The sequence below is a fragment of the Drosophila virilis genome, chromosome 3 (genome assembly GCF_030788295.1).
Source record: "Drosophila virilis strain 15010-1051.87 chromosome 3, Dvir_AGI_RSII-ME, whole genome shotgun sequence".
Taxonomy (NCBI): domain Eukaryota; kingdom Metazoa; phylum Arthropoda; class Insecta; order Diptera; family Drosophilidae; genus Drosophila; species Drosophila virilis.
Genome location: NC_091545.1, coordinates 12,274,783 through 12,287,783, shown reverse-complemented (window position 1 = coordinate 12,287,783; position 13,001 = coordinate 12,274,783). Strand labels below are relative to the sequence as shown.

General features: G+C 41.3%; 1 protein-coding gene across 9 annotated transcripts in view; it reads right to left on the bottom strand.

The window, feature by feature from the left end:
* Positions 1-13,001, bottom strand: part of fry (Protein furry) — a 50,467-nt gene that overhangs the window by 35,428 nt on the left and 2,038 nt on the right. For 3 of the 9 annotated variants that reach the window (XM_070208020.1, XM_015175795.3, XM_015175792.3), the window contains exons 2-8: positions 6,504-8,086; positions 6,101-6,441; positions 4,611-6,040; positions 4,314-4,545; positions 4,065-4,247; positions 1,624-1,767; positions 2-169 (exon numbers count right to left, since the gene is read on the bottom strand). In XM_070208020.1, coding sequence (XP_070064121.1) covers positions 2-169; positions 1,624-1,767; positions 4,065-4,247; positions 4,314-4,545; positions 4,611-6,040; positions 6,101-6,441; positions 6,504-8,086 — 4,081 coding nt within the window. Of the gene's footprint in view, position 1; positions 170-1,623; positions 1,768-4,064; positions 4,248-4,313; positions 4,546-4,610; positions 6,041-6,100; positions 6,442-6,503; positions 8,087-11,203; positions 11,493-13,001 lie in introns of those variants that run through there. The other 6 variants (XM_070208022.1, XM_015175793.3, XM_002047235.4 and 3 more) reach the window with 4 other exon arrangements.

Sequence of the window (13,001 nt, the reverse complement as noted above, 5' to 3'; positions counted from 1 at the left end):
CTTGAGCGCATCGTGATTTATCATGCCCAACGCATTGACAGCCGCATCCCTCACATCGATGGCCTCACAGCGCAAAAGGGGCACCACCAGCTTGTACAGTGCCTGGGGCGAGGCGCTGCCCATTGCTGATTTGTCACTGCGATCCGCGTTTAGGGAATCTGGCGATGAGCTATAAAATAAAATTTACGGTCGTGCATTTTAGTATCGAGTTGTGATTAAAGTTCTGCGCAAGACCTGACTCCAGAGTCCACAGGTAAGGGCTGCTTTAAGCTGGGGCAACAGCTATTGACAGAGGCCAAGTTCATTCCGCAGACAAACTCTTAATTCTATTTAAATAGGTGAAGGCCTCTGTCCAGCCATTTCATTTAAATGAACATTTTAAATATTAAAAGCGCACATTTCAATTAAAAGCACAATTTTCTTTCCCTTTTTTTTTTGCCAACATTTGTCAAAGGTTTTTTGCTACACATTTTGCCGCAAAACGTCAATTTTCGACAGTAAACAATATTTTTTATATGGCAAGCGATAGACGACGTGCTGTGGGCGCAGTATGTAAAATAAATAAACTTGTCCTATATCAATTTTTCAACATTTTCAACGTACCAAAATGGCAATAAAAGGTGGCCATACGGCAGCACAAACAGACAAATGAAATAAGTTAACAAATAAAATGACAAGAAAGCAAGCAAAGTGCGCCAGTCAAGCGTGCCAGACTAGGTAAAATACCCTGTACCCGGCCGCAGGAGGTAATAACAAGCGCTCAAACCATCTTCTGCACATACACATAAAAATATACATACATACACACAGTGGACAAGCAGAACTACTTGACCCTTGAAAATGCGCAGGAATTTACATAAATATACTTAAGAAGTCGCAGATGCCTGTTACACACAGAGGAAATATGCCCATTTTTGTTCATTGTCAATGGGTACAGGGTATTTGAATGCCTAAGAATGTGGTTGGGTATTGATTTAACAATTAAAAATAATACAAAAATGTATATCTAAAAATTTGTGCAAAATGCTTGTCAAACCTCAATTTGAGCAATTTGAAAGCAGCAGCTGTTGGAAAAACTTGTCGTACAATATGTTTGACAAAAAAGAAAAAAAAAACATATTTTTAGGGAAAAAAAGATTAAAGCTGTTGCTCGTTTGGTTTTGTGCTAAATGTTTATAAAACTCAAATCAAAACCCAATATAAAATTCAAGAATTATAAATTACACATTTCTCAGAAAATTCTATACGAGAAAAGTTTGCCAAACTTTTCGTTTGGCATAGCTACAAAGATAATTCATAGATAGATAGATACTTTATACAAACACTAATTACACTAAAGACTACGCACTTTTTATTGACTTTTAGGAACATCTATGCTAAAAGCACTAAAGCATCAACTTGCATGCCACAAAACGCACATACACACACACACACGCACACAAACAGCTATAAAAGCCACATTAAAAGTAATCGGAGCAAAATTATGTAGATTAATTATACGTTTGTCGTATTCGTCTTTATTTTGCTTGGGTTTTGGTTTGGGATCTTTGGTTTTGGATATGGGTTTGGGTTTGGGTTTGGGTTTTTTTTGCTTTTAAGTTGTTTGTATTTGGTTTGCTTTACCCAAGTCGTTTCTGGCGCGCCTCTTTGCGTCCGTAGGAGAGCGGCAGCGTGAAACGTGTCACAATTCCCTCGGGCCCAAAGACATTTGACGGTATATTGTCCAAGGAATCGGATAGCGAACGTGAGTCCGATTGATCTTGTAAACTATAAATTACAATCCATATATAGTTGGTAATACATATATGTTGTACAGAACAAACGATGAATTATTTAAAAGTGAATTAGATATGAATTCATTTGAACTCGGGCCAATAACGAGCTGGTAACTGAAATTGATGCAAAAGGACATGGACATGGATGTGGACGGTGTGTTTAGACGTGGGTGCACTCAGCAGATATTTATGACCCAACCCCATCTGCCGCTGACATTTGACAATGCTAATGAAATTCAATACAAGTGTTGTGATTGTGACCGGTGACAACTTGGTCAGGATGAATAAACCAATATGCACATGATATATATCTTCAAATCACAAAATAATTAACAAATAATGCCAAAACCGCGAACGCAGGCAAAACAAATTTATTTCATATGAAAAATGCTTAACTATTCGAAAAGATAATGCATTGTTAACATGTAAAACCAGTTAACCGACCAGAAATAGCTGAAGTTATTTTAAAACAACCCACAACCCAATACTAAAATTTTGTCTTTTAGTTTTCATATCCTTGCAGAGAGACTTCTCTCTTTGAAATTAGCATTTTATTACGGAATTAACGTATGTTTAATATGGGATTGAAGTATATTTTCATAAATTTATATTCCGCTTCTCCCTCTTTTGATATGTGTCTATGGAACTTTGATATCATATGGCTGTCAGAGTAGCTTAGGTCTTAAAAACCTTTTGGTTTTCAAGATATATATGTGCAATCAAAATATTAACAACATCGGACCATCATATTAATATCAAAAACTTAGCTTTTGTATCAAAAAAATGTTTTTTTCTAAATGTTGTTGCTAAATAAAAGGTTGCTCCTAATGCTTATGCAAAATATTGTTAATATCGAATCGCTATAAAACCCGCACAGGAAAAAATAAGGATTACAATGAAAAGTATAAAAATAAATCTGTTATAGGTGTGCGAGACTATTCAAAACCACGAAATGTCGATGAGAACTGCTCTTTCTAGTCTTAAGAGAGTTTACAATGTGTGTTTTTTTTTTTTAGATTATATAGATATTTCCTTTTCAATAAAAACCCACAAACCAACTTAGTATGTAAGCAAGTTCGTTTACATAAAATGCTGTTCTGCGAGTCTAAGTTAAAAGAGAAATAACAAATAAAATATATCAAAACTTTAAATATATAAAGTGAGAGAAAGCAATTACTTGCCTGATAAATAACTTGACATTAGCAAGCAAAATTATAGAAAGGCAACTTAATTTAAATATATATGAATCAGAGAAGCAACAACTATCTATATAGTATAATACATTTGATTAAAATTTTCAAGCCGTTAATTAGTTATGTTTCCATTGCGCAATGAAGGCGTCTGCCTCATTTACATGTAGCCTGACCGATTGCAAAGCAAATCTTAAACCTATCGCAACAAAATTGCAATTTGCATTTCCAACGAAACATAATTTCCAGTTCGCAAAAACAAACACATAGCTAACATAACAAATGTGTAAGTGTTTGGGTGTGTGTGTGTGTGTGTGGGTGTGTGTGTGTTGGTGTGTGCGTGCTGCAGTTATTTGTTTGTTTGTTTGTTTTCGATGGAATACACAATTACAATGCTAATTATGCAAATTAAGAGATCGCATGAAGCATTTAATGAAAACATCAAATCAAATAAGATTTGCAAAAGTGCATAAAAAGCCTAAGCACATACAAACACACAAGCATAAATCAAATTGAAAAACAGTTAGACAACATTGTACAACATGACGTATGATGATTGACTTTAATAGATTCCGTGCAACCGATATACTTTTTCACTCAGAAATTTTGATTGGAATTATGCAAATGGTAATTCATAAGCTTCCTTCAATGCGTTGCGGCATTTTATTTTATTTGGAAACTATTAAAAGTTAAAATTTTGCATTTTGCACACACAAACTATAATCACAATGTAGGTGTAGGTGTAGGTGTATGTGTGTGTGTGTTTGTATGTGTGTCTGGGATGCTACGTGTGCAACGGCTGGCTGCTGTGATTACAAAGGATAAACAATTGGACAGGTGCACTGAAATGCAACTTAGTTAAAAACAAATAAACAGGAGCTCACAACTAAAACGAATTGACAATAAAATTAAAATGGATTTGCATACTGACAGTTAGAGGATTTGGAACAGGTACACGTGCATCGCACTTATAATCGAATGCAAAATGCTAATCAAACACAAAACAAATGAAATGTTTTATACGAATTGTGGTTCGGTTTTTCGGTGTGCTGAATGTTGTATGTACTATCAAAATGTGACTGAACATTTTCTGACTTACCTCAAACTCAAATCGGGCGAGGCACAGCGCACAGCCACGCTGGGTATTTGGGGCACCAGGCGCATGGCACATGCCACCTGATTGCGCCAGAGACGCATATACGAATCCTTTTGGCTTTCGGTGGGCATTTTCTTGGTCGGCGCAGAGCCGCGCAGCAGCGAGGCGCGATTATCGCTGACGGGACTGTAAATTGAGAGACATAGATTAAATATCTGTAGCGTCATTTAAACTTAATCTAACTCAACTTACGTGGGATCTATGACGCTATAGAGCGCATTGAGGCGTGCGTAGCAAATGGGCCAAGCCTGTGCCACCGCCGAGGGGCATTGCTGCAGCACGCGCTGGCGCTCCAACAGGCCAAACAAACAGCTGGCCCAGGGATCAAAAGGCGGCTGCGGGCAGCTGGCCGTTGCGGCCGCCGCAGCAGCTGTGGAGCTAGACTGCGAAAGATTCAGCGTCGAAGTGGACGACTTGGAGTTGTCTGCAACAACACAAAATAATATTTAATTATGACGATAGATCAAGGAACTTCGTTGTCAGCCTTACCATCTGTGAGTCCTGCCAGCCAAACGCCGCTGCTGCGCTCCGCTATCCACTGCAGATCAATGCAGTTGGCATTCAGTATGGCCGTCTTCTCCGCCTGTGGCAGCAGCGGCAAGCACTTCTCCACAATCTGCGGACAACAGCGATCCATGACATCGATAAGCGGTGGCTCCGTTTCGGGTATGCCGAGGGCACGCATTAGATTCTTCACTTCCTTGAGTATCATGGCCGCCAGTTTGCGCAAATAGGGACGATAATTGCAGAGCAACACCAGGGCAAAGCCCTCAACAAAGTGCAGCGTGGTTACCAATGGTATCTCATTCTTCTTGCTCACATCATTGGCCACCATATTGAGCACCGTGTGCTGTGTGATGCTGGACATGCCGCTGGAGGTGGTTATGCTGGACGCAGCGCTGCTGGCCGTGTTTAGATGCTGTTGCTTGGACAGCTGGCTGCTGGTCGTCTCCTTGCCAATGACGGGCGGTATGGCCACTGCCGCCACCGGTGTGGCTTGCGCAACAGCTGTGCCGATGGTAGCCCCCGCACCGCCAACTTTTTGCTGTAGCGGATTAATGCCACCGCCAGTGATGCCCGTATTGGGTACGCTGCTGCCGCTGCTGTTGTTGCCGGTGCCGGTTGCAGCGCCGTTAACATTAATCGCGCAGCGCCAAATGTTTAGAAAGACAAACAAGATGCGCGTGCAGTTCTCCAACAATTGCGGATAGGTGTCGGTGACATCGCGCACCAGAAACTGTGTGTAACCGTGCACGACATCCTGACGCCAATCCGGAAAGTCTATGACCAGCGTCTGCAGCGATTGATGCGTCAATATGCGCAGCTCCTCGTCCATATGCACGGTCAGGCGGGACAGCAAATCGACCAGCTCCTGGGCGGTCATCGTATCGGGTATTAAACGTGGCACTGCAGCCACACACGTCCGAAAGAGATCAATGCGCGGCTTGCGCTCACCGGACAGCATCTCGTCCGGCTCCTTGTTCTGATTCTGTGTATTTGTCATCATTAACGGCCGGCCGCAATGCACATCCAATGCACGTAAAATGTCCACAAAAACACGTCGCACGTGCGGAAAGTATGTGGACATGCCAATGCTACGTGCCGTATCGTCTGTTAGCATCTTATTGATGTACGTCTTTTTCACGCGCAGCGTATTCCCTGAGGGCAGCACCGGCACGGTGCGCGGCATTGGCGGCTCGCCGTCCTTTTGCTGTAACGAGTCGGCAACGACTAGAAATGCACGCAGGCCGATGCTCATGCGCTCCGGATTGAGTATGACCTTGATGGAGCGACCGACACACAACAAATCGTAGACAATCTCGCGCATGGCAAAGTCCATACGCTCCTGAGCAATAAACTGAATGATCTTCACAAAGATATTCAGCGGAGTGTCGCGCGGCACGACACCCTTGGAGCCTCTGCAAAAGAAAGGGGGTTAGAAATTGAGGATAATCTACTCAAGATATGCATCCACTCACTTGGGAAACAGCGAATTGACGATGCTCTGCAGTCGCGAATGCGTCGCCGAGTTGGACTCGCACTTGATCCTAATCATGTAGACCCAGAGCAGACGATACAGCGACTCCAAGGCAACGCGACTCATTTTGGCATCGCGATTCTTCAGATTGCTCAAGCACATGGCCAGAAAGTAATGCCAGTTGGTCAGAAAGAAAGTCTTTTGCGAGACGCAGAGTAGGCAGGTGACCAGCGGAAACAGTGCCAGGCGATGCTTTGACTTGGTCGATGCGTCCAGTGTCTGCACATACAACAGCTCCACAAAGTTCTTTACACACGGCACATTCACCTCATTTTTGACGGCCTGCAAGGGGAGAGGGATTATATGGTTATTTAGCTTCTTGGTAAATTAATTAATATACTTACCGCCGCAACGGGCACCAGAATCTCCACAAAGAGTCCAGCTAGGGCGTGCTTAATGTCCTTATCCTTCACTTCCAAAAAGTACTGGCCACATTCGTGCATAAACTGAAACGAGGCCTCGAATTCCTCAATGGGCACCATTTTGACGCGAAAGAACTTCATGCCCATCAGCAGGCTAATGATGCTCTGCGTCGTGGTGGGCGATGCCTCCTTGCCGCGCAGCTCCTTCAGCTCGAACATGAAACGCTTGCGCACCGATGCAAATCGACTTTGTGCCAACACGCCAATAACCTCCGCATAGAGATCCGCAATCATGTGTATATTATGCGCATTGGGATTGTTCTGTAGACCATCTTTGTACTTGAAGTGCTTGAAGGCCAGATTCTCAATGCTGCGCACCAGATCCTCATGGCCCGGATGAAACGGCAACTGCTTGAGTATCTCAATTAGTGCCAGGCAAAATATAAACTCAACGGCCGCCTCGCGACGCTGCAGCTGAAAGTCCAGATCGACAGTCGTCTTGTTCACAGCCTGAACACTGCTGCCCGACGCTGGTTTCTTCAAATCATTCTTGATCTCCATGTCGGACAGCTGACGGCGATGCCAGGCGAGCAGCGTGTGCAGCAGCGAGGGCAAACAATGCTCGGCAACTGAGCCCAGCGCCGAAAGCAGCTGATCAAATTGCTGATCCTCGCCGCGTTGCAGCAGCTTCGATAGATTCTTATCGGCGCTCTCCAACATCACCAGCTCGATTTTCTTCTCCGCCTGCGCTGTAAAATCGCTAAACAAATTGCGCATAACTATTTCGCCGGGACGCGGCGCCGTCAGCTCCACGCTGGCCACACTCGCCGCCAGGGCATGCATTTCCGCCTGCGTGTAACTGGGCAGCACGTTGATAATGGAGCTGCGCGAATGTGCGCCCCAGGGCAACAGCGACTGCCGCTGCGGTATGATCAAAGGCGGCAACGCTGCCGGAGGTGATGCGTAACTTTGACGATTGGCGCTGTAGCTGATGGTCGCCGTGGCCTGGACAACGCCGGACTGTTCCTGATTAGTCACCGACAGTTGCTGCAGCTGTTGCTGCTGTTGTGGATATTGCTGTTGCTGATGTGACTCATACTCTATGCTGTAAGGGTATTCGTCGCCCAGCATTTGGTAATTTATGGGTGATGTGGTGCCACTGCCATTGGCTGATGCCGAGGTTGATGCTGCTGCTGCTGCGGCGGCTGCTGCTGCACCATTAAGTCCGATGCGTCCCAACTTGGGCGTTGAGGTGTATTCGTTGGAGTTTATGGAATGACGCTGAGCGGGCGAACTGTTTCCCTCCAGATGTGCCTCGTTATCAGCGTTATCGCCGCCAGCCTGATAAACATCTTCGTGGTAAACGCAGCGTTGTGGGCTCTTTGTGGGCGTGGTATTGACAGCTGTGGCTGCTGCTGCTGTTGTTGTGGTTGTTGTTGTTGTTGCTGCAAGCGTTGCTGCTGCTGTTGCATTGGGACTACCCGCTGCCGGTGAACCAAGAGCCGCATCAACAACAACTGTGGCGGCCTCGCTCACGTGTTGCTCATTTGGGTTTTGATTTGTGACTGTGCGGGAAAAGCAAAAACAACAAAAAAATATCAGTTGTAAATGGATTTTTGTTTTTGGCTCTTATCAATACGCAGAACTGGAGCGTATTATAAAAATGTATCTACGACATGATTCATTTATTGTGTAAGCATTACAAGCTACCCTTTAGCAACAACAAAGCTGATGTCTGTGTGTAAAATATTTGTTTACTCTACAATTATGTTTTTTTACCCAAAATGTTTTTTTTTGGTTAACACGCGCCTAGCAAATCATATCTGCAAATAGAAAATATTATTATCTCATCATCGAACATAATGTGTTTATTTTGTGGGTGTGTTAGGTTTAACCCTCGCACCGGGCAGCACAGGAAAACAATACCCCATAGACTTTGTCTCCGTTCGTTATCGCTAAAAGTTCGATTCCTCATTTGTTCATTTGTTAAGTTGTATCTTAATTAGAAAATGTTAACGATGCATGGAACATATATTCATTATCGTCATATCGCATGTCTGGCAAAAATATAAAAATCGACAAACAGTTGTTCTTGTGTGCAGATTTACACATCGATTCGATGACGGCATCACATCAACCTTTCCATCTATGCGAAGCAACAGATGACACATCAAATCTGAAGCATGTTCTTCCTGATATGATACTCTGGGCAATCATATGAAATGCACATATGTTTGTATAGCTCCCCTCTTTAGCTTGGCGCCATCGAGCAGCACAGACAAACAACAAACACTTTATGATAACAGTTCAGGCGAAAGGCCAATTTCATCATATATAAACATATATACATTTCACTTAGCCCATTCGAATAAAATGAATTGTTCTGAGTACCATAAGTCTGTCATGTACGTGGGTCATGCACGATCAAATTCCATCGAAGCGCATTCTTTATATACTTATATATAAAATATTTAGTCAAATATACGAGGAATTGAATAATATAAACATGAACTGTTGTCGAAGACAGAGAACCCCTCAGAAAGTAGAGCAACAAAAAAATAAACTTGTCCAAACACAAGATTGACGAAGATTGAAGATTAAATTAAAAAACGGTCTTCATGCAGATCTTATAAGTTTAAATATAATAGAACTGACGAGTTTTATGGTATGAAGCATCTCTCATCCCATACATAATATCTTTAATTGATATATTCGTATTCTTGGACTAGAAAGCTGAAGGCCTTAGATATATCCACAATGCTAACATAATCAAAGATTGTAAATACCTATAATCTAATAGCTGAACATAAGCTTCTACAAATGTGTTAAGTAAATAATAATAAATAAATAATAGCTCTTAAAGTTTCAACTACCTTCAGTTGATCTAATTGTTTACTTCAAATCTCTTGCATGGCGTTCGCAACGACTACCTTGACTTAAGTTAATAATTAGATCACGTCAGACAATTCTCGGCGACCTCTCACCGCGGAAATCAATACCTTTGAGCTGCTTATAAAAGTTCAGTCATGCATCAACTTCAATTCTAACATTCCTTTTATTCATGTCCTTAAGCTGTCATTAAAGGACCAGCAACAAAAGCAACAAAACAAACCTTTCTATTACATTGAGCTAAAAGTAATATAAATAATAGATAGTAAACGGTAAGGGTGAGAATGTGGCAGGCATTTGCCATTGCCGGCACACGACCGTCAACTGTTCCACAGGACTCAGCAAGGACTCACACGACACTTAAAGGTCGCCGTCGAAGTTCAGGGCAAAGGTTTTTCTGTCACTGAATAATTGATAAAAAAATATGTATATAAGGCCGCCCAAGCTGTCATGAAAGTTGCGCAAAATTTACGAAAATAAATGAAAATTCGATTTTCTTTGCTTCTAAATGCAATAAAAGGTAGCCTTATTTTTTTTTTCGTCATTTATCTAAACATGTAGCCCACATGAAAACTGAATTTGAATGTGGCAAGCGAGAGTGCCCGACTAGGCGTTACTCTGTAAGGTCTGTATTAGTTGAATGTATGAAAATCGCATAGAAAGGCGATCTTAAGAAAGACGAATTGTAAGAAGGATGCAATCGCCAGAGGATTAAAATAAGGGCTTGAGAGGCAGCTAAAGATAGAGATAAAGCTACTTAAAGAGAATGAGAGAGAGGGAGAGACAAAGAGAGAGAGGGAAAGACAGAGAGGAATAAAGACAGAGTGAGAGAGAGAGAAAGGAGGAGATCGAGAGAGAGAGAGAGACAGAGAGAGGGAGAGAGAAAGAAAGAGAGAGACAGGGAGAGAAAGAGAAAGAGAGAGAGATAGAGATACAATATACCCTCTTTGCTCATTTTCAATGGGTGAGACTATGAAAATGCGCAGAAAAATATGAAAAATGGCGTTAGAAATATAAAATCCCAACGAACAGCCAAGACATATTCTCCCATTTGTTTGTGTATATTATTAATAACATATTAACACGCTCGGATCCCAAAAAGTAAGCAAATGAATGGAAAACGACTGAAATTCTTGTTATGAATGCGCTATGGATGTGTCATTTAACAGGCAACAACAACAAGAACAACGAGAAGAACAACTTGGCAGAGACATGCGACCAACACGAATCGTTCCTCTTGATCTCTGTCGCCCCACCACTTAGCCATGTCTCTGATTCTCTCATCCAATTTCAGTGGGCCAAAAGTTGAAAAAACTGCAGCGATGGCAAAAAAAAATTACACACAAATATGTTTCTCTTTATTTTCCAATGCGCAGTTTTATTTTTTTTTTTCAAAATATGAAGAGCTAGCAAAAGTCGAATATATCAAGTTATTTGTGGAATTGATTTTGGTATAACTTGTTGCTCAAATTTATGATTTGTTTAGGAGTCGTTGTTGATTACCGAACAATCGCAAAATTGTTGCATATTTATTTATACCCATACAAATTTATCAGGAAAATGTCGAAAAAATATACAAAAATAACTACGAATTTTCTTAGAAAATGAAATTTTATTGATTTTCTTTAAGCTAAAGAGATAAACCATTTTGAGAGAGAGAGAGAGCTTGAGAAATGTTCTCAGCTTTTTGCCGCCCACACGGATATATTTTGTATTGTCGATCCGTTTGAATTGTTTGCCCCTTAAATGTGACATATTATGGGCATATTTATGAACGATTTTTAGTTTTTTACCTTTTAGTTTTTTTGGTGTCCATTGAAAGTTCCATAACATGAAACTGGCGCATAAATTTGTAAAATAATCACAGCTAGGAAAATGTTGCCCAGGCAGTTTTTCAAATGTTTTTCAAACACAACGAAATCAGGAATTCTGAATACAAAGCGCGAATAATTGGCACCAAATTACAAACTTTCTTGGCGAGCGTTGTGCTGGGTGGGTGTGAGTGTGTGTAAGTGTGTAAGTGTGTGTGTGTTTAGAGATTAAATAAACGCTGGCGTCCGTAAGTACGGGTAATTAGAGGCACGTGAGCCGTGTGCTCTATCTAAATACAAATTATATTTATGAGTTGTAATTAATTTTGCGCCGTTTTGCTGACTTCTCTAGGCAGGATTATTTGTTATAGTTGTTGTTGTTATCGTTGTCGTTGTTGTTGTTTTTGGGTCTGATAAGAACAGGCCACAAAGCTCATAAATGTGTCACCGCAAGGCAAGTGACGTTAATCGAAAAGTCAAACGACCCGAAAAAAATGGATTACTTTTTAAAAAATCAAAAACACTTGTATTTAAAGACTTGCTGGCCGAGATTAGATCGTATACAACAACAACAATAGCAACAGCTGTTCATAAATTGTCGAGCGTTAAGCCTATATAAATCTAAATATGAACGATTATTGTTTGTAATTTTCACAGCTTTTATATTATGGCATAGAATTTGCTTGATGTATGTATTTATAATGCTTTTTTATGCTAATGAGCCAGTTTAAAGGCGTCTCAAAAATGAGCTCAGCGTTTTGAATTTGAAATCGACACACGACGCGGCTGATGACAACAACAACAACAACAACAACAACAGCAACAAGAAGAAGCAGAGTAGCAGCAACAAAATTCGGTTGTCAAATTACAATTTCGAGGCAATTTAATGTATTTATTTATATATACGCGAGCATATATATATTTATAGGTGTGTATGGCACATATATCTTCACGTTCACATCGCACACAAAACACAATTTCTGTCGGTTAAAACAAAAACACAATTGTATTTATATATATATATATAAATATACACATATATAGTGTATATATAAATCTCAATACGCAAACGTAGCAAACGTAAAATGCTAAATGCGAGGCGAACTCTGGCGACGACTAATTTCGACTGCGGCGAAAACGCGCGCGCGCCTCGCAGCCCAAAAAGTTCCAAGCAGCGGCAGCAGCAGCAGCAGCACCAGCGAAAGGCAGCAAGAAGCACGAGCAATAAGTAATACAAAAAAAAAAAAAAAAAGCCAGCGTAAAGCAAAAACAAAAAATAAACTGAGCACAAATCGCGCGCGCTCGCAAATTGAAAGCACAAAATCAAAACAAACGTTAATTGTATAGTTAAAATTATGATTAAACAGCAAAAGTCGACAGAGAGAGACAGAGAGACAGAGAGAGAGAGAGAGCGCGATAGCAGCAAGTGTTACAAAGAGCGAGAGCCAGAGAGAGAGTGAGAGTGGGGTAAGTGTGAAACAGCTGTTAACAGCGGCGAATTGGAAATAAGCCGCACCGCAATAAAAACTAACAACAACTCAATCAGCTGTGCAAGTGGCGTCGATGTTGGCACTCGTAAAGCACAATGATTAGCATTATTTGTTGTTGTTGTTTTCACTAATATCTGAGACATTAACATAAATTAGTTGAAACGAAATAAGGCAACATTGCAAATAGCTTAGAACAAGTCGTTTGAGGGGCTTTTAGCACGTAAATATTCGCACTTTTGTACCACGCTGCGTATGCGTAATCGCACAGGCACACACACACACACACTCGC